This window comes from Mus musculus, chromosome 16, assembly GCF_000001635.26.
Source record: "Mus musculus strain C57BL/6J chromosome 16, GRCm38.p6 C57BL/6J".
In the NCBI taxonomy this organism is placed as follows: domain Eukaryota; kingdom Metazoa; phylum Chordata; class Mammalia; order Rodentia; family Muridae; genus Mus; species Mus musculus.
The window spans coordinates 70,424,237-70,446,149 of NC_000082.6; the positions used below are offsets into that span (position 1 = coordinate 70,424,237).

At 36.1% G+C, this 21,913-nt stretch overlaps 1 protein-coding gene across 1 annotated transcript in view; it reads left to right on the forward strand.

The window, feature by feature from the left end:
• Gbe1 (glucan (1,4-alpha-), branching enzyme 1) overlaps positions 1 to 21,913 on the forward strand; it is a 255,772-nt gene that overhangs the window by 110,288 nt on the left and 123,571 nt on the right. The window contains exons 4-7 of the mRNA NM_028803.4: positions 9,309 to 9,434; positions 10,278 to 10,413; positions 12,692 to 12,782; positions 16,874 to 17,083. Coding sequence (NP_083079.1) covers positions 9,309 to 9,434; positions 10,278 to 10,413; positions 12,692 to 12,782; positions 16,874 to 17,083 — 563 coding nt within the window. The remainder of the gene's footprint in view (positions 1 to 9,308; positions 9,435 to 10,277; positions 10,414 to 12,691; positions 12,783 to 16,873; positions 17,084 to 21,913) is intronic.

The following is a 21,913-nucleotide window of genomic DNA, read 5'->3' on the forward strand; positions in this document are numbered from 1 at the left end:
TCCCTTCCTTTTGACGGAGGCGTGTTTCTCCTCACTTGCTCAGGGATATCACTTTCAATACCCACTTCCCAAATCTCTAATAATCCATTCGGATTTTCTCTTTTTGTAGTAGCCTCCCTTTCATAAGGCTTTTGTTCAGGTAATGTACTTGAAATGAAGCAAGCATTTTATCAGTTCTGCTCAGTTGTCTCTTTATTTCTTAAATATTTGTCTCAGTGGAAAAGCAGAGATAGCAAAAAAAAAAAATGTAGTTCTAATACTTATTATCTGGGTTAAAAGAATTGGGAACTGGGTGTAAAGCCTTGGGGGAGAGTAATTATTTTTATAGGAAGAAAACATCTGTCTTTCTAAACCATTGTAAGTAAGGGCCTGCTTTTAGAAGAAACAACTACAGCTTTCCATTCACTTCCCTTTGTCAGTATTCTGCAGTTTCTTTCTCCTATATTATAGAGATGAGGCTTTATGTCTAATTCTATAATTTGTGTTAAGCCAAAGGCAAAGGAACTGAATGTTTTGTCTCAGAAAATAATCTGTTCTTGTCCTATATGGGGGTGTTCTTCATCCTAATGTGTGGTATAATTTTTGTGATCTTACAGTGATAGTATCACATTATAGATTAGTTTTCTGCCTAATATGTTCAGTCTATGAAGTTCTTTGATTTGGTTAGTAAAGTCTTTTAACTGTCTGTACACAAATTCTTATGCGTTCAAGTTGGGCAACAAACCTTTCTTTTCTTTTAAATTTTTCATCAAAGAAAGAAAACTAAATTGTCATAGCTTGTTTCAAATTAAGCAATCCCATTTATACATTCTCTTGTTATTTTATAAATGTCATACAATTACTCCTTTTGTAGCTAAGCCACTGGCCAGGCTATATTTCCTTCATCTGTTCTGTACCTACTATTGCATAACGTGAGATACAGGGGGCTTAATCTAATCACTTAATCTCTTATCCATTTCTCTAAATCTTTTCTGTCATTGTACTCATAAGGGATATGATGAGGATATTTTTATCTGTATATATTTTATCTGTATATCTGCATATGTTTCATCTGTGTATCTTACATAAGGTTATATGAGTGTAACTTATGAACTTAAATGAGAAAATATATGAACCTTGGTATCAGTATAAAACTATGAAAAACCTACTTTTTTATTTTGTTTTGTTTTTAAAATAATAGCCATGTTTATTTAGTACTCAAAGAAGCTCAGTATACAGATAACATTCATATCATTATGGCTCAAATATAACCCTAGGTTATATAAAATAACCAATGAGTTTTTGCAATTAAAAAAAAGATTCAAGAAGTGTTCATTAGTCAACATTTTCTAGGTGACTAGAAACAGTAATATTACAAATATACTAAGGGTTTTATGAGATGGCTTATACAATAAGATCTGAGTAGTACCATAATGGATATCTTCATGGTGGTAAATTTGAATCCCTGGTAACTGCTCAGTCTAAGAAACTAGATGGTTCATCAGTTCCAGTCTAGTGCTGAAGATGTGGGAGTTTCCTGGTAGAGTCACTGATTTCAAATCCATTGTTAGAACTGGAAGAAGCTGGAGGTTATCATCCACAGCAATAGTAGGATAATCATGTTCATCAGCAAAAGTGTGAAGGCAAGCAAGCCATTCACTCTGCCTTTCTCTCTGACCCCTGCTCTTGGTGACCAGTAGAAGATCCTACTAGCTCTAGGAGAGTTTTCCCTCTGCAGTTAGATCTTTCTAGAGATAGCCCCATAGAGATGTTCAGATCTTATCTCTTAGTTGATTCCAGATCTAGTCAAGTAGAGAAGAACATTTATCCATCACAAGTACCTTGGTCATAGTGACTATCTGTATATACCTCCCTCACTAAGAGAAATGCAGAGTTAAAGTTCACTAAACCACCAACCAAAGAGTCCACATGGAGCAACCCAGGGCTCCAGCTGCATATGGAGCAGAGGATGGCCTTATCTGGAATCAATAGGAGGAGAGGCCCTTGGTCCTGTGGAGACTCTGCCCCAGCATATGGGAATGCTAGGGTGGTGAGGCAGGGGGAAGAGGTTTGTGGAGGGGAAACCAGTAAGGTGGGGAAACATTTGAAATATAAATAAATAAAATACCAATTAAAAAGAAAAACAAAAAGTTCACAATGAAATACATTTAAATATTTGAAAATATTTCTAATTTTTTCCCTTTTAATTAGAAAATTCAGAATGAATGTGGTGTCAGAAACTTGGAAACAAAACAGGCTGGAAACGGTCTGTGTTGCAAAGAGACCATGTCTTTTCTTCAGTAAATATTTTTTCTTGTGTTGGGCTTGGCAGTTGTGATGGTTTCAAAAAGTTTGGGCCCCATAGACTCTCATGTTTGAATGCTTGGTCCACAGGGAATGACACTATTATGAAGTGTTGTCCTGTTTGAGAAGGTGTGGTCTTGTTGGAGGAAATGTGTCACTATAGGGGTGGGCTTTGAGGTCTCCTAGCCTACCCAGAGTAGAATCAGAACCTACTCCTCCTGTGCCTAAGGACTATAGTCTCCTCCTGTCTGTTTCCAGCCCCATGTCTGCCTGCACATTGTCATGCTTCCGGCCATCATGATAATGGACTGAACCTCTGAAACTGTAAGCCAGCCCTATTTAAATGTATGCCCTTATAAGACTTGCATTGGTCATGATGTCTATTCACAGCAATAAAACCTTAAGATAGAAGTTGGTACCAGGAACTGGGATATTGATATGATAGGCTGATCATGCTTCTGTTTGGAGGAATGTGGGTGTTGGGACTTTAGAGTACAATGGGATGCTTTAAGTAGGTCTAATTGGCCCATACTAGTCAAGACACAGAAGACAGTGGTGTTGAGGGTCATTTAATCTGTGGGGATCAAGAGGTTTCAAGAGACAAATTTTAGTATGTTGCCTGGAGATTTTTCTTGGGGTATTTGGTGAAAAATATGGCTGCTTTTTGTTTTTGTCTAAAGAGTCTGCCAGAGCCTGAAGTGAAAAGATTCAGTTTAATTGTGTTGACAAAGGGATCTAAAAACAACAACAACAACAAAAAAAAAAGCCTAGCATAGTCTGAGTCCTGTGGTTCACTCTTCTGAAGAGTGTTTTGATCAGATATAGAAAACTGAGAAAGGAGAAATACAAAGCCTATGGTTCAAGAATTTAAAAATCCTGCTTTTAAGCATCTGAAATGGAATTAAGGGAGTGGTAATCTCTGGGCAAGATACCAGCACTGAAGAGGAGACAGTGACAGGTGCATCTCTGAGTTTGAGACTAGTCTGCTTTTAACTTAGCAAGTTCCAGGCCAGCCAGGGTTAGGTAGGAAGACCCTGTGTCAAAAACAAAACGAACAAAACAAAATAAAGCAAAAAGAATCACAAAATCAAAACCAAAACCAACTCATTTTATTTTCATATTTTTTATGTTAAAAATCCCCCCTCCCCCATTTGTGTGTGTGTGTGTGTGTGTGTGTGTGTGTGTGTGAGGTCAGGGGGAGACTATTCAGAGGTCAGCTTAAGAAGTCAAATCTCTACCTATGGAGAAGTGACAAGTACATTAGAATTATCTCTTGTTATATTGGTCATTCAGATATGTAGAGACATGCATGAAAAATGTTCATAACAAGCATTGTACACAGTCTTGGCTGTACTCACTGAGATAAAAGTATTTTTATATTACTGAGTACTTTATAGGACAAAACTTAGTCACTACTGTGTTCCTCCTGTGATTTCTATAATTCACCATAACTCAGCTGCTAATTGGTTAACAGCTCACAATTTACAAGCCTGTCCTCTGCAGTCTGTCTCACATGATTGGAAGGCGTGTACATCACATTTATGTGTATACGTATGATAACATCATTCTCCATGATGTTCACTGTTTTAGTCAATTTTCTCACAAAAGTAGGAGTACAGGAGGAAATAAAGAAGAGATAGCTTTGTCTCATACCTTCGAAATGACTTTGGTTGCATCCTTTGTGACTTGAATCCTTTAAATAGTTTCTTTAATCAGTATCATTTTATTGATTCTCAACAATTTTTCTTTATTTTGTTTTTGTTTTTCTTTTTTGGTAAATGACTGCTCCTTCTTCCAATATGAGATTTTTGAGATTTTGGTGGACTAATTTGGGCAAACTGAATATTATTTTATATCTGCATTTTTTCCTGCATATCTGCTGCATATTCAGTCATGAAATTGGAGTTACTTTCAGCACAGTCTTCCAGAATATGATAACGCTTGGCTTGTTATAGCCAGCTGAGCACATCCCTGTTTTTATACAGAATTTCTGACCACCTGAAGAGAATCCTTATTTCAGCAATTTTCCAGTGCATCGAAGACATTCTTTTGCAAGAAAGATTTCAAAAGATATTCATTCCATGACGGATCACTGATTTATTTATTTATTTTTTTAGATATTGGCCATTCACTAAACTTTCTTATATTGTGTATTCGAGTTCCAGATGATATTCTCTCTATATAATTTGACTTTACACAGTTCATTTAAGTTGACTGGACATCTAGAGATTTCTTTTATTAACTCTTTTATTTATTATAATAGCATACTTTTAATATAATCTTTACATAAAGTATATAAGTAGTTTGATTATTAAATAAGGATCCTCCAAAATAATTAACATTTATATCAATGTTAGAAGTTATAATCTCACAAATTATTGGCCATATAACTGTTATTATGCTGTCCTACCTATTACTGTACTGATACATTTTATTGAGTAAATGGGTATCCATAAGGTAATATATAAAATTTTTTAAACTAAAGTAGCAGGAACCCCTGGAATTGTGTGGTTACATAGTTCATATATTTGTAATCTTTAGTAATGTTTTCACATTTAGAAGCTAAACAAGGGATAAAGTGGTAATTGAACTGCAAATGGACAATAAAATCTGCCATTCCCACAGTCTGTGCACTTGCATTAGTAAAGCTTAATAATTTTTTTCATAATTTGAAAAAGCATTTCTGGATTAAGGATCAGTAGTGTGTTTTTAACATTTAGACATTATTCATTATTAAGTTTTTATTAATAAAACATTAAATGATTATTAGACAGGGACATCATTTTTATGGATACACTGTGATTGCTTCCGTGTAACTAATTACATAATTAAAATTGCCGAAACCTTGAGATTATTATTTATTAGACTTCTACTATGATAAATTGTATTTAGAGATTTTTATATTCAATAGCTGTGAATAAGATCATCCCTATGAAAGTATCAAGTAGAATTTTGCACCCATCCATTAGTAAATTTTAAAAGGTAGACTTGTTATACATGCAAGAATACTAATATCTGAAATGTGCTAAATGGAATCAGAAGTTATTAGAACATCGGAAATATTCAGGAAGCCAAGTCCTCCCTCCAAAATAATATCTATAAACAAAAGACCAGCCGGGCAGTGGTGGCACACGCCTTTAATCCCAGCACTTGGGAGGCAGAGATGGGAGGATTTCTTAGTTCGAGGATAGCTTAGTCTTCAGAGTGAGTTCCAGGACAGCTGGAACTACACAGAGAAACCCGGTCTTGAAAACAAACAACAACAGAAAACAAAAAACACAAACAAAAATACCCATAAAAATATATTATATCTTTTTCTTTCTTAGTCTGCTTCTTGGTTTGATTTATCACAGTACTATTAATTGGTTTCTAAGGCTAAAGACATTGTGAAGAGGCACTGAACATGAAGTGTTTATCCTGGACAAGGTGTGTTAGTGAAGACAACACAACAGGAAAATCATTAGAAAGCTATGATGTAACATCCATATAATTTTCTCATTTTGTGGAAAGATTGACCTACACATCATTTGAACTTTTCTATGAAAGGAGAATGAAAATGAAAATGGCATTCTTTACAATAATATGTGTCCCTAGGTATATATGTAAGAGACAGGAGAAGCAGAGCAGTTGGGCAAATGATGCATTCAGTGCCTCTCTGTCTGGTGTGTCCTTTGATTGTATCTTGTGACTTTTTCTGTTACCACTTCATAAATTCTGACAGAAAGTTTCAGACTTCCAGGTTGAAGACAAATGATTTATTACTTAGAGCACTAAAGAAGTTGAATACTATGTTTTCTCTGCTTCTTCATTTTCAAGCCCCACACAAGGGAAACTGGAGGCTCAGCTCACTATAGAGACTATAGCTAGTGAGACTATAGCTCACTCAGAGGTTTTGCATCATTGCAGTGGGCTGGTGAGTTTGGAAACATCCATTTTTATGTAGCACGCAGTCAGAAATGGTGTTAGCATCCCCAGCAAGAGCATTAGATTCGTTCTGTAACTGAACACTAGGTGAAAGAGCCTGGACGCTGAGAGTGGGTCTGTTTCTTCTGGCACTTATAAAATAGTGGCTTATGATGATATCTGAATGTACTGAACAGTCAGCAAAATAATGGTCCAACATGATGTTTTGTTCTAATCACTAAACAGAAAAGAGAGATAAATATATTATGTTTCTCAACCTGTGTGTCACGACCCCATTGAGTGTCAAAGGATCATTTCACAAGGGTTGCATATCAAATATACTACATATAAGACATTCATATTATGATTCATAACAGTAGCAAAATTGCAATTATGAAGTACCAAAGAAATAATTTTATGCTTGGAAGGTAACCACAACATGAGAAAATGTATTAAAGTAACTCAGCATTAGGAAGGTTGAGAACCGCTGTATTAGAAGAATACTATTACCCACAATTGTTTCCATCTGAAAGAATTACAAGGATGGAAATGAAGAGGAGCCTGAGGAAAAGAAGGTCCAGTGACAGGCCCAAAGTGGGATCCAGGTCAAGGGGAGGTTGTGAGCACATGGAGCACTCACAGAGAGGGATCCATCATGGCTGCCCTCTGAAAGACCCAACGAGCAGCTGAAAGAGTCAGATGCAGATGTTTGCACCCAACCAGTGCACAGAAGCAGCTAACCCCTGTTGTTGAATTAGGGAAGGCTGAAAGAATTTGATGAGAAGGGTGATCCTATAGGAGGACCAGCAGTCTTAATTAATCTGCACCCCTAAGATCTTTCAAACACTGGACCACCAAACAGACAGCATACACCAACACACATACAGTAGAGGACTTCCAGGTCTATGTTTATTCAGAGATGATGTACCTAACCCTCAAGAGACTGGAGGCCCCAGGAAGTTTAGAGGTCAGATGGTGTGGAGGGTGGGGGCATCCATGTGGAGACAGGGTGTGGTGGGGAGGAGTTGTGGAATGTGGAACAGTTGGAGGGTTGGAGGGAAGGGGTGGAGAATGGAATATTGGAGTGTAAAAAATGAATTACAAATAAAATTAAATAAAGTCAGAAAGTCAAGAAAGAAAGAAAGAAAGAAAGAAAGAAAGAAAGAAAGAAAGAAAGAAAGAAAGAAAGAAAGAAAGAAAGGGAGAAAGGGAGAAAGAAAGAAAGAAAGAAAGAAAGAAAGGGAGAAAGAAAGAAAGAAAGAAAGAAAGAAAGAAAGAAAGAAAGAAAGAAAGAAAGAAAGGAAGGAAGGAAGGAAAAGGGAAGGGAAAAGAGAAGAGGGAAGGGAAGAGGGAAAAGGGAAGGGAAGAGGGAAAAGGGAAGGGAGAAGGGAAGGGAAGGGGGAGGGAAGGGGGAAGGGAAGGGGGAAGGGGGAAAGGAAGGGGAAAGGGAAGGGGGAAGGGAAGGGGGAAGGGAAGGGAAGGGGGAAGGGAAGGGAAGGGGGAAGAAAGGAAGAAAGGAAGAAAGAAAAGAAAAGAAAAGAAAAGAAAAGAAAAGAAAAGAAAAGAAGAAAGTTATGTATTTCCATGGCTAGTCAAAAATAGATTTTGCAAGTGATATTATGAAATACTAATTTGTTATTGTCTTAGTATATCACAAAAAGTGAATTGATTCTTTAATGTATCATATTAGGATAAACTAATATTCAATGAGTCCATTGACTTCATAATGAATATAAAAAATAAATTCTCAATTTTTAACACATAACAATAAATTATAGGTTAACTAAAGAAATAAATACAAAAATAAAGCATTAAAATATCGTCTGAATAAAGGAAAAATAACATGTCATCTTTTTCATATAAGATCCTTTCTTATAATATATACAATTATGCATGTCAATACCTGTATGTGTAGAGCAGGGAGGCATTTAGAAAGGAGCCTAAAGGACAATGGGTAAAATCAGATGATAAGAAGGAATGGGGTGTTGCTAAAGGGAAATATGAATTGTGAAAAGAGGGGAGAAAACCAATTATTTTTCTAGTTTCAACCATGTCACAGATTTTCTTACTTTGTAGTGGATAACAAGTAAGGTCACAGCAATGTCATTAATTGTAAGCAAGGGCCATGTGTTCAAAAGTGTCAGTCTTACTGCATAGAAGTTCACTGCGGTTTGTAGAGCTCAGCACTGGACTGGTGTTTGCATGCTTACCTTATCCAGCTGTATGATGTCTGATTTGTAAATTCACTAAACTAAAGTTTTAAACATTGACCGAAAAAGTGGATATGCACACTGCCCAGTACAAAGAAATGTCCTAGAACTAAAGATATAGAATCTCCTAAAAAGATGAACGTTTACTTACACAAACATAAATCGATGAAATAATACATGACACTATGATCAAAGTAAATAGAATAAAGACAATGAAGGAGAAACCTCATTGCATTCAGTAAGATCTGGCACTTGGTCAAAGGTATGCTAGAAGTTATGATAAATTGATGTATATGCATGTATGGATTATAACATCCACATAAAATGTTCTTTCAGAATTTAATAAAATTATAACCAAAGCTTGGTTATGTTGAAAATAATAAAAAAAAATATTCTATTTACTGGTTATAGTATTTATTTCCATTTAATGATATTTTAAAATTGTGTTTGTATATGTATACATTTCAAATATGAAATCATTCTACTCGTTCAGCATCTGAATGTTATAACTTATTCCCCCAAAGGAGAAAAGATGGTGATGGCTGTATAATTACTTTTTTCTCCGTCCCAAAGAACTGGAATATTTCCTCTGGACAATTGACTTACTGATAGCAAATATCCAGATAATCTTGTCTCTTTAGCATATACACTATGTTTAATAAACTCTATTAGTTGGTTTGCAAACATGGAATTTGGGAAAGAGTCATATAATATACAACCTATAAATATCTTTGCTATGGTAATAGCAAATGAGCAAAGAATTTAAATATATTTTTGTGGCTATACACCTGGGAACTCACCTAAATTCTTAGCTCATTCTGCTCCTGCGTGGAGTAATTCTCGTTAATGGTTGTGGACTCGTTTAGACTTGTGGGCTTATTCTAAATCAGTACTGCCTCCTTTTCTTTTTAGGTAGTTATTACTAGTAAGAGTGGCGAGATACTGTATCGCATTTCCCCATGGGCAAAGTATGTGGTTCGTGAGAACAACAACGTGAACTATGATTGGATACACTGGGCTCCAGAAGACCCCTATAAAGTGAGAGCAACAGATTTTAAATAATTGCTTATTTGGTATTTCAAAGGCAATGGATTTTTACTTGTATAGCTTTTATGACCATGCTCAAATTCTTCACTCCTTGCTAAGTGTTTTGCATGATAGTGTTCCTATAGTATACATCTTATATCAAAGCCTGCCATCTTTTGCCAATGAACATAGAGGTACATTTTTCTTTCTGCATGTTTTGAAGTTTGTCAAACCAGTACATCTCTATAAACATATTAAGAAGGAAATATTAATATTTGAGTTACAAATTCCAACTTACAAAGATTCAAACAATGTAATATTTTTACTACCAGGGATGTAGAGATGGATTAGGATGGATTAGTGTAGTTATGAAGGGCATTGGGATGGCAGACTATCTAATAAATGTATCAGGGGATATATATATATATATATATATATATATATATATATATATATATATATATATATATATATATATATATAAATTTTCCGGGCTTTTATAGTACTCAATCATACTAATGAAGGATTTGTATTGAATAGTTAAATTACATGTACCTATCAAGACTCTATATTTTTTCCTAACGTGGAAGCTTTAAAAAAAAAAAAAAAGAAAAAAATCTCTCTCCAGTCAGTGATGCTGCATGAGCCCTTCCACGATTGGGTTTGAATAAATGGGTTTGTTAACCCAACCCTGTAGCTGATAAGAAACACAGTAGATGCAGCCATTGCCTTGGATGGGGAAGGACAGTCACACGTATTTCTGAGTTTATCCACTGTTTAATTTCCCATGCTCGACTAGGTAGTGCTACAACTGAACTCTCAATTTAATTCCATATGTAACTCCATCTTCTGTAGTTCAAGCATTCCAGACCTAAGAAACCAAGAAGCCTAAGAATTTATGAATCTCATGTGGGAATTTCTTCCCACGAAGGAAAAATAGCTTCTTACAAACATTTTACCAGCAATGTACTACCAAGAATCAAAGACCTTGGTAAGTAATAATTGTGATTTTTTTATTCAGATAAAATTTTAATGAGACTGTTCTCTTATTAGAAAAGCTAATTACAAGTGTCTCTTTTTTGAGTTACGAGATTAAATATGTAATAGAAATGCATTTTATTTTAGGCATCTCCAATTGCTCTGTAATAGTGATAGCATAGAGAAGAGAAATGGAATAAGATGGAGCATAAGCATTCACGATATTATTCCAATTTCAATTTAAAGTAATGTGAACTGATGGCTTCCAAATTGTAGATAAATATGCAAGTGTAATTACTTTCCTACAGAAGATAACCTTTATCATTTGTCATGGCCATTGATTATAGCCTGTCCGTTTTAGTATTTTATAGAGAAAAAAAAATCTTGTATTTGTAAGGTGTCTAGAATTCGTTTTGGGCCAGTTATTATATAGTGTCAATGTCTGGATGACTTTTTTCACAAACATTTTGGACCACATTTGCAGCACGTTGAGATGTTCATGTATCAGACTACCATGCCATAGAATGCCCTCAGAGAAGCAGCAGAACGAATAGTATTTGGCTGACTACTTGCTTGCTTCAATAGATATTATTTCTATTATTTTTCTTTTTATAGATAATGCTGTTCATAAAAAAAAAGATGCAGCGTACTTGGTACCTGCTACACTAGCTAGACAGGAAGCCAGCGCACATTTAATTAATCTCTTCTGCCTGGTTAGTTTTTAGCTACAGAAAAGATTTAAATGGAAGTCAGGGTCAAAGGTTTCAGTTATGTATAGGTCTCAATTATCTGGGATTTTGAAGTATAATTTCAGAAACCACAACTAAATACATTTATTGTTAGCATTGGTGGATAGGCATGACGTTACAAATACTTATTGAAGAAGTTCTTTCCTTATTATAGAACAATAAATAATTTATACCTGGCTTTTAGGATGGGCTCAGCAGCACTAGATGCAACGTTGTTTGCGTTGCCTGGCACCGTCCATAGAGAAGACAGGAAAGGAGAGGCATGACTAGTGCTATTTAGATAGACAGTGGAAATCTGAGGTGGTGCTCTATAAGAATAGTACCTGTTATATAATGGAGCAGTAACTGAAAACTCGAAGTTCCATTCTAAGATGTATGATAATTGTGTCCGTCATCTGAACAAGAATCAATACCCATGTTTCTGTTGGGTTTGACAAAATTACATTATTTTCCTTTTTCAACAACATGCCAATGGTGAGACCATGGAAAAATGCTTTAAATATATACATTCCTAATCCTGCCTTCGCATGTGTAACTGATGGAGAATCCATAATGTGGACTCACAGGACGCAGCAACCTGGCAGCTGAAGAGAAGGAAATTCATTTGGATTTGGTTTTCGCAGAAGTTCAGTTATATTTTTAAATCATTTGTCAGTGAATCTGCTTTTATGTACTCCTTAAGAAAATTATGAAGTTCATATGGATTGGACATTAGAAAATAATTAGAATATTTATTACGTGTGTTGCAAGAATATAAGCTTCTAAGCAACCATATCATATGTGAAAAATGATCAAATTGTTTTTGGATAAAAAAAAAGATTTTTAAAGTTTTTCTGTTTTGTGTTTTCATTATAAGGTCAAGAGGTTCTATCTTTATTTACTTGTGGCTAATTCTGCTTCTGCTATAAATTTTTAAAGGCTAATCCCTACCTTTTGAGTGACTTTATTTACCAATAGAAAAAGACATATTCAGATGGAGAAAAAATGGCTGTGGGTATGGCCAGTGTTTGTGTGTGCACATGAAACACACTGTTACTTCAGAGTAATCCCTCAGGGACATTACTCCTGACTTCAAAAGAGCTACTTTGTAGAAAAACAAATGAATTTGGTAATTTTTCTCAAGCTATATGTTAAAGAGTCTGAATCCTAATGAAAAGAGGCAAAGGAAAAAGCTATATCTTGCAATCAGTCACTTTTATTTAGCCCCATAATCTTCAGTATGGATATTACAAGTAACTGAAGTTTAGCATATGCAGATTTCCATGTTTAATATTCTAAACCAAAATTATGTGTACATTTGCATATCATTTGTTACTTATTAAAATGAAGACATTTCAAATAAGTAGGCAGGATGTGACTCTAAGAGACAAATGTCCGATTGTGTTAGGAGGTCAGACAAGTAAATTGTGTCAAAGTGGTAGAACTTTGCATGATGATTAGAACTTCCAGATTCTTTGTACAAGTTATGTGTTCAGAAAAAGAACATTTTTTAAATTCTTTTTAAAATGTAGTCTTGACTTCCTTTGGATTTTGTGCCTATAGGGTATAACTGCATTCAGTTGATGGCGATCATGGAACATGCTTACTATGCCAGTTTTGGGTACCAAATCACGAGCTTTTTTGCAGCTTCAAGGTAAAAATGAATATTTCATCATCAAATGGAAGTTTAACATTTAACCTCGTTTTGTTTTGCAGCCTCATTTAGGGTTAAGGGTTAAGAGAAGGCGAATGTTTTCTTGTACTGGGGTCACTTTCTTCAGATGTACATAGCCTTGATTGGCCTAGATTTCCTGTCATGCTCCATGGAATGATGGCAGCTGATGGATATCTCCTTACTCACTGAAACTTATACTTTTCGATGAATATACTTTGTCAGAAACTGTGTCCTGTCCAAACCAATACTAAAGAACTCATACCTTAGTGTAGGACAAACTGATATAAGACAGAAACCTGTATGTAGGATGTACACTGGACAGACTGCTCTCTCACACTTCAGTCTCCCAGAAAATGGATCTACAGGGAGAAAGAGTACACTAAATGGTCCCATGCTAAACAAATCTGAATCCCACGAATTGTCTAATCCCAACATGAATTCTGCCTTATGCAGTTTACAGTGTAGGGAAAATAGACATAAATTTAGTACCCAAACATACAATGTTTTCTTCTGTTAGTAACAGCTAACAATAAATTGTTGTCCTAATACCCCCAGATGACTGTAGATTCAGTCTGATGTGATATATGAAGTGTACTGAAACCGTATTAATAGTATAGTTGAGGATATAAAGTTAGAAGTGGGCTTAAATATGTAAGAGTCTAGAAGGAGATACTAAACAATTTCCTTACACCTCCCTGTAGTTCTTGTTGCATAAGCTACACACACACACACACACACACACACACACACACACACACACACACACAGACACACACAGATACAGACACACACACACAGAATATAGTCTCTGTGTCTCTGTGTGCTTTGTAACTCTTATTTTCTGAACTCATTCAATAAGCTGTCTCTCTCTACTAAACTGTGTGCTTGTTAAAGCCACTGGTGACCTTCACGCCTGACACACAGTGGCTTTTCTTGGTTACCTCTACCTGTGAGAATCATTTGACCCAGTCACATCCTTCCACCTCCTTGGAAGACTTTTTTTTTTCTTTAATTCCTGAACAATGTATCCTGCCATGGCCTCTCTCCCCTCACTGTTTGCCCATATTCCTTTGCTCCTTCCTCTGCTCTCCCACCTGCATCTCTCTCCTGAACAGGAAACATTTCAGTTCTGTTCCATTCGGTTTCTATCCCTTCCTTTGGCTTTGATACGCTTCCAGTGCAAACTCCCAAGTTGAAGTTTCTGGTTCATGTAGGCTATATTCCTCAGTACTCTGGATCTCTAATACTTGTCTTCAGTGTTACAGATTAAGTGCCCCACCATGTCCCCCGTGGTCCTTCTTCCTCATTTTTCTAACTCAATAAGTGAGATTTTCTAACTGTTCAAGCCTGGATCTCTGTTTGCATTATACGTTTCTATTCCATTTCTGTCCGTGTCTGTACTCTACTTATTATAAACCTTAAGCCGTCTGCCACTCCATATTGTAGCCTAAATCTGGCTGCTCACCTGCCCCTGTGCTCCTCTGCTCCATGTTGCCAAATCTTTTACTTGGTTTATTTTCAGTAGTTCTTCACTGGCCATTTGAATTCTTTTGTCTTCATTGAATTGATCTTGATTCAAATGTCTGTTTTCTGCATGATAGCCTAAGGAAAGCATTTAAAGACGAAATGTTACATCTTATGAATTTCCTGCTCAGATTCCCCTTCAGTGATTTATTATTTCTTCCAGAAAACCACAGACTTTCCATTGGTCATATAACAGCATTTATCAGGCAGGCTTGCTCTGTCTCTGTCTCTGTCTCTGTCTCTGTCTCTGTCTCTGTCTCTGTCTCTGTCTCTGCCTCTGCCTCTCTCTCTCTCTCTCTCTCTCTCTCTCTCTCTCTCTCTCTCTCTACCTCCCTCCCTCCCTCCCTCTCTTCTTCCCTCCCTCCCTCCCTCCCTCCCTCCCTCCCTCCCTCCATCACTGGGCAGTGCCATTTCATGTCTAGTTTTGCCTCATATGCTTTTATCTCCCTGTGTCCTCCCTGCTCCTGTACCCACACTAGCTTTGCTGATACTCTTCCTGGAGATGCGCTGAGTCTTTTCCCTCGCTTCTTTGTTGCTCAGTATCACCTATGAGAACCTTTTACAGACAACTGTTTTTAGAATAGTGCTTTTTTTTTTTTTCATTTTGCCTTGGAAGCATTGTTTGCTCTATTATTCTTCCTGTCCTGTTCATGTTTCTCTCTCCTCATCCTAATGCAAATTCTAGAACAATGATGTCAATGATGTCCAATATGCCATCTTTAGAATCTGGGGAATCGCATAGCTCATGGCAGATACCTTAATACATATTTGATGAGGAAAGAAGAATGAAAGAAATGGGTGAAGGAAGTGTGGGGCTGCACATTCTTGAGCATGTTGTTCAGAGTTGAGCCAGCTCAGTCTGGCTATTGTAAGAAAATCAATGAGCACCATGCACAGGTGAACCTAGTGTTGTGACAAAGGTCGTTCTCAGGACCACAGTCTTCTCATGACACAGTCAGTGTTTTTCTAGAGGATAGCAAGATTTGTTTTATCTTTTAAAATGACAGCATTAGTGAGTCTGGTTGGTTGATATTGTTGTTCTTCCTATGGGGCTACAAACCCTTTCAGCAACAATATCAACCAACAAGACCTGACCCCGCCCCCCTCAAAAAAAAAAAGTTTCCAGGGACTAAACTACTAGCCAAAGCGTACCAGGGACTCATGCCTCCAGCTGTCAATGTAGCATAGGTTTGCCTTATCTGGCATTAGTGGGAGGGGAGGTCCTTGGTCCTGTGGAGGCTCGATGCTGCAGTGTAGAGGAATGCCAGGGTGCTGAGGTGGGAGTGGATGGGTGGGGGAATATCCTCATAGAAGCAGGGGGTAGGGGTGGCATAGTGGGTTTGAGAAGGGGAAACTGAGAAGGGAGATACCATTTGAAATGTAAATAAATAAAATAACCAATAAAAAATAAAGTGACAACTCTTAATTGGCCAGTTGAGTTGTTCATTAGGACAATTGCTACATGCTAAGCATTGTACTATGTCACCAAAACACACTGTGCTGTGTAGAAACAGTCAGCTATTGGATGGATCACAGGGCCCCCAATGGAGGAGCTAGAGAAAATACCCAAGGAGCTAAAGGGATGCAACCCTATAGATGGAACAACAATATGAACTAACCAGTACCCCCAGGAGCTCGTGTCTCTAGCTGCATATGTATCAGAAGATGGCCTAGTCGGCCATCAGTGGAAAGAGAGACCCATTGGTTGTGCAAACTTTATATGCCTCAGGACAGGGGACTGCCAGGGCCAATACGTGGGAGTGGGTGGGTAGGGGAGTGAGGGGGGGACGTTATGGGGGACGTTTGGGATAGCATTGGAAATGTAAATGAGGAAAATACCTAATAAAAAAATTTAAAAAAAAGAAAGAAACATGTCATCTGATGGGGAAGGAGAGATCATAACAGTATCAAAGGCACTTAGGTGTCTCATGGGCGAGGTTGAGGAGATAGTACTGGAGAGATGGTCCTGAGGAGTCGGAAGGCAATCTAGAAGGGATTTTTATTTCCTACTACAGGTAGACTAGGAGACTACTTACAAAATACCTATTTCTTCTACACGTGTGACCTATTGGTCAAACATGGCTCGTTCTCTTAGCTCTCTAATTCTGGGGATCTATTTGACTTAGGAAAAAGCACAGGATGGGCTTCCCTCTGAAAGAGGGACTCTAAGGGCCCTTTATCTCCAGGTCAGTTGTTTGCAGTCAGGGATGGGCAGTTGGAAACCATCAGTGACCATGATTGGCTAGCTTTGGTTATAGATGTCACAAGCCAAGAAGATAAAAACAAGACAGTTTTATTATTTTATTAATCCAAAATGCAAATTTGGTTTAGCATATCCATTCACTTTAATAGCTTTAGTTCATTAATGTTTTTATTTAATGCTTTTAAATGATTTTAGCATAAGTAGCACCTTCGAGTGTATATAAGTAGCATCATACTGCATTTGCATGTTTAAACTCCTTAATACTGTGCTGGACATAGACATTGCTATGCAATAACTGTTTAGTTTGAATGTTGTGGAATGACTCTGTTCTCTTTACCTTCAGTCGTTATGGAACTCCTGAAGAGCTGAAAGAACTTGTTGACACAGCACATTCGATGGGCATTGTAGTCCTCCTAGATGTGGTTCATAGCCATGCTTCAAAAAATTCAGAAGATGGGTTAAACATGTTTGATGGGACCGATTCCTGTTATTTTCACTCTGGACCCCGAGGGACCCATGATCTTTGGGACAGTAGATTATTTATCTATTCCAGGTAAGTGCATATAACATGAAATATATTATTGCTTAAAATTCATTTCAGTTATTTTCAATAATCAATTTTGTGTGTGTCCTTTTGCTGTTAGTTGCTGCTTTCCCTTTGATTCCTAAACACTATGGAGGAATTGTAGCGATTGCATAGTGCCCCTATTTGTGGCATATTATGTCAACTTTCAAGTTTATAATATGTTTTAAAAATACTTTGATGATACGGACACTTAAAATTTTAATATAAGTCATTTATTATTAACATTTAAATGGTAGTTTTCTCTTGTTTGATTAATCATATAAAATCTATTATAAAGAAATATTCATTGTTTTAAATCAGCCACTTAAAACTCAACTTCCTGATGTTAGATGTCAGCAGTACTTAAATGGTTCTGTTTATAGCTAAATTACCAAACAAAAGTGAGATTATGTTGTACATATCCCATATATCCCATTTCAGGAGTAAATAAACTAAGTTTGAGTGTTTAAAAAAGAAATTATTCTTTGCTAGCATATATATATATATATATATATACACACACACACACACACACACAAACACACACATATATACATATATATGTGTGCATATTTATATATATAGATAATATGTGTGTAGATATGCCACCAAAAAGATAATGTATATATGTTATATATTATAATCTAATATACATTAGATTATAATATATATGTGTATACATTATATATGACATGAACATACTTTCCTGTTGTGTCCCATGCAGCATCTTCATTATAAGCAGAGCATCTACGTTCAGTATGGATTTTCTCCCATCACTGACAATTTCTGCTAGGTGTCAGCCGTGACCCTGAGACACCTCATGCACTGCTTGTGTTTCTTTCCTAAGAGACAGAATAGTCATTATAGCCTTTCCTGTAGTTTGGCTCAGGTATTTAGTACAGGATCACTTCTGCTGGGAATGATTGGTGAGATTCATCAGGTTAGGGCAGTGGTCCCCTCATTCAGTGGGAAAACAACGGGGATGTTAAAACCCGAGTTATGAAATCTCCATGTATAACAAGATTTGATCACAATTAATAGACTACTTCACAAATTCAAAAGAGGTAATTAAGATACCTGCCCATGTGGAAAATTGTTTATCTCTACCATGTTCCTGCAGTATAGATAATTATATCTTAAAAAGGCAATGTAATAATGCACTTCTACATTTGAAAATGCAAAAAGCATACAAACCCAAAATAAAAAAGTATCCTTTATAAATATGAATACTTGCTTTTTTTAAGGCTATAAGTGCATATCCCTCTCATGCATATAGCTGTGTAAAAACTCAACACTTCACATTTGCTCTCTTCATATGATAACTAGTCTGTCTACAATTTTGAGTTTGTGCCTTATTCAGATGAAATCAGAAATGACAATTTCCATTACATATTTTAAATATAATTTATTTTCTACTCTTTTCCTCTGATCAGTTGATTAATTTTACAATCTATTGACAAATAGATATATAAGTGGTGTGTGGTTCAATTAAAGTGTAGGCTTGTTCTTTCAAACTTTAAAATGATTTTAAAAATAATTACATGACTGCTCAAAAAATTCATCTATATTGAATCACTTCTGCAGAGTGATGTTGCTCATTTTCATCATATCTATATGTCACAGGCTGTCACCATTTATAATCTCTGATTCAAGTGCCATCATCGAACTTATCAGAATTAAATCTCTCTCTGAGTACTGCCAGTGATCCTGACTGTACTATTACCTGCCATGAATAAATTTCCAATCAGGAGCTGCCCATGTTTTAATTTACTGTCTACTCCAAGGATCTGCCTTCTAAGTCTGCTAAATTACAAATGACAGTTCATAGATGGGAAAGGGTTGTCCTTTTTTGGTTGGTACAGAGAACATTTTTGATAAATTGGTCACCCATAAGTTCCAAGAGTACCCAGAAATGAAAAATAGTGGTTACTTCGTGGGGGACTTCAATTTTGCATTCCGCTTACACATTTCTCTGGCATTCTACAAACTGATTGGATAAAACAATATAAGATTGGTTGAAGTTAAGTACCTACTGTGCCTTAACTATCATTATCCAATTGTCAAATGGCTTTCCTTCTTGTTAAATATCACTTTTACTGATATAAGATTCTGCATCTCACAGTCAAGCTAATGATCATCTTCCTCTTAAAGTTCCTTTTGGATGTGAGATTAGTATAACTACATTCTATCATAATGGGTTCATAGTGTGACAACTACTGAAGATAGCCTAACTGTATCCTGAGTTAATCGGTATCCTTGAGAGGAAGAAGCAAGTACAAATCAAATTTCTTCTTCTTTAATCATAATTATGTTTGATAAAATGCCCCTTAGATTAGACACCATAATATTTAGGTCTTGTTAACCAAATGATTCTGTTCTACAATTTGGTGTTGAAGAAAACGCAGGGGGACCTTCGCTTAAAGTATATATTTTTTAAACTTAAAAGTTGGTCAATGGTAGTATAACGTATGATTTTTTTTCTTCCTATTCATTAATTTGATGAATTATATTGATTATCTTTGATGTCAAACTAATTTTGCATTCCTAACATAAGCCCATGTAAATATAAATGCAATTATTCTCAACACAATTTTAGCATATCTGTACATGTACAGTAAGTTCATTACCAAAGCAGTTGTTAATGATAAATCTTAAATGGTTATTATACATTGATGTATTACTTAATGAGCATATGACACAACCATAATTAGCAATATGTTTAAAAGCTAAGCATCCAGGACATGGATGAAAATGCCTAATATTATGTTTAAAATACAGGTGCATCCATAGTTTGTTTTTATCATTAAGTAAACTAGCGTTTCTTGGGAAATATGAATACCCTTCATGTATAGAATTTCGGACCTTTGTGTTTCTTATTTCAAGGTTTAAAATTTTCAAAAACATCTGTAAATATTTTGTGAGCTATATTTGGGATATCACCAAATTTTTTCCATCAGTTTATTTCTTTAGTTTATATCCTGATCTCATGCTCCCCTCCCCGCAGTTCCCACTTATCCTGTCCCTCCCCCTCCCCTATCCCCTTCTCTTCTTAAATGCTTAGGCTTTAAACATATTGTTAATTGTGGTTGTATCATATGTCACATGCCAACTGTTCCACTCATGACAACACATTGACGCCTTCACATTAGGAGTATCTTTCTACTTTGATTTTTCAGAGGAGACCTCATCACTTTGTAATGAGAATGGCAGAGTAAACTTATGTGCTCACATAGCACTGTGATACTTTATGGTACTTAGAGAGACGTGTATATTAGGACATATTGCAAGATATATTTGATTAGGAAGCTCATCATGATATTGAGAGCAGGGAGAGATATATAAAGGGGTTTTCAAGGAAGACAAAGAAGGGAGAACTGATGTAATTGTATTATAATCTCATAGAAAGAAAGCAAGAATAAGTCTCCCATTATTCAGTTCAAGCCAGGCCCAGCATCTCTCTGTTTTTCTTCCATCTGCCAATCTAGAGGGAGAACTCTTAGCTACCACTCCAGCACCATGTCTGCCTGAGTACTGCCATGCTTCCTGCCATGATGGCAATGTACTAAACCTCTGAAATGTAAGCCATCTCCAGTTAAATGCTTTCTTTTATAAGAGTTGCCCTGGTCATTTTGTCTCTTCAAGGAGTAGAAACCCTAACTGTGACACGGAATGCAATGTAGATGTGGGCTCAGCTGCCTCAATCGGTTTACTGTAAGGTGTGAAAGGTGAAAGCTTATAGTTTGGGCTATATGACCAGAAGAAACCAAACAATAAAAAAATGAATAAACACCATAAAGGAAGAACCTGATAAATTCTTGATATGCATCATGAGCCTTTAGTCACAATGTACGTGCCCACTCTAGATCAGTTCAGGGCCACATGTAGGTCGGTCAAAGAGATGGAGGTGACTGGAGAAGTTCATTTCAAGCAACAGGAATCTTGCTTTTGTTTTGTTTCCTCATCCCATCTCCAAAGGATCCTTCACTATTATGGTTATCAAAGGCCTGGTGTTTAGCCTTGCTGAAGATACAATAAAAATATTAATTTGCTTCTAATGTGGGTAATATACTATGAAAGTGGCCCATAATTAACGCTATGTAGAGGAATGTGCTAAGGAGCTGACTGATATAGCACCCATCAAGACCTTTTATAGGTTAAATAAGAATAACCGCAAAAATATACATTTTTAAAATTAGGCCTCTTCTAATCAGTTCATTAATTTGCTCATTTGTTTACCTGACAGACTTATGCAGTATTTGTCATAACTTGTACACTTTAGAGGTTGTAATTTTCAGGACGTTTAGAATTTGTCACAAAATACTAAAATATTTGTTCCTAATTTCTTGGGATAAACCAGAGCTTTAAGATTTTTAATTGATGGGATACAACATAATTTTAGACAGACAAATTGTGTTCCATTTGTTGTTCATAAAAATAATGTGATTCAGTATCAGTTAGCCTTAAATGTAGCTTTAGCAAATAAACTACCCCTCAAAAGGACTAAGACAATTACAGACATACAGCAATAACTCATAGCTTATTCGTCATTAAAATTCATTAAAGGGATGGTTAAATTCATTTATGACTGGTGTTAATAGCTTTGAAGCTATTTGGTATCTAATAACAATAACTTTGAACCTTAAAAAAATTCACATCTAGTGTTTTTTTTTCCCCCTTTCCTTTAGTATTTATTCTTGTGGAAGTCTGAACCTTATTGAGCTTGATTAAGGAAAACAGTTAAGTCTACTCTTTCAAAGAACGTCGAGTTACCTTCAAAACTCAGACAGACTAATTCTCTTTGGTAGAAAAGATTAAGCA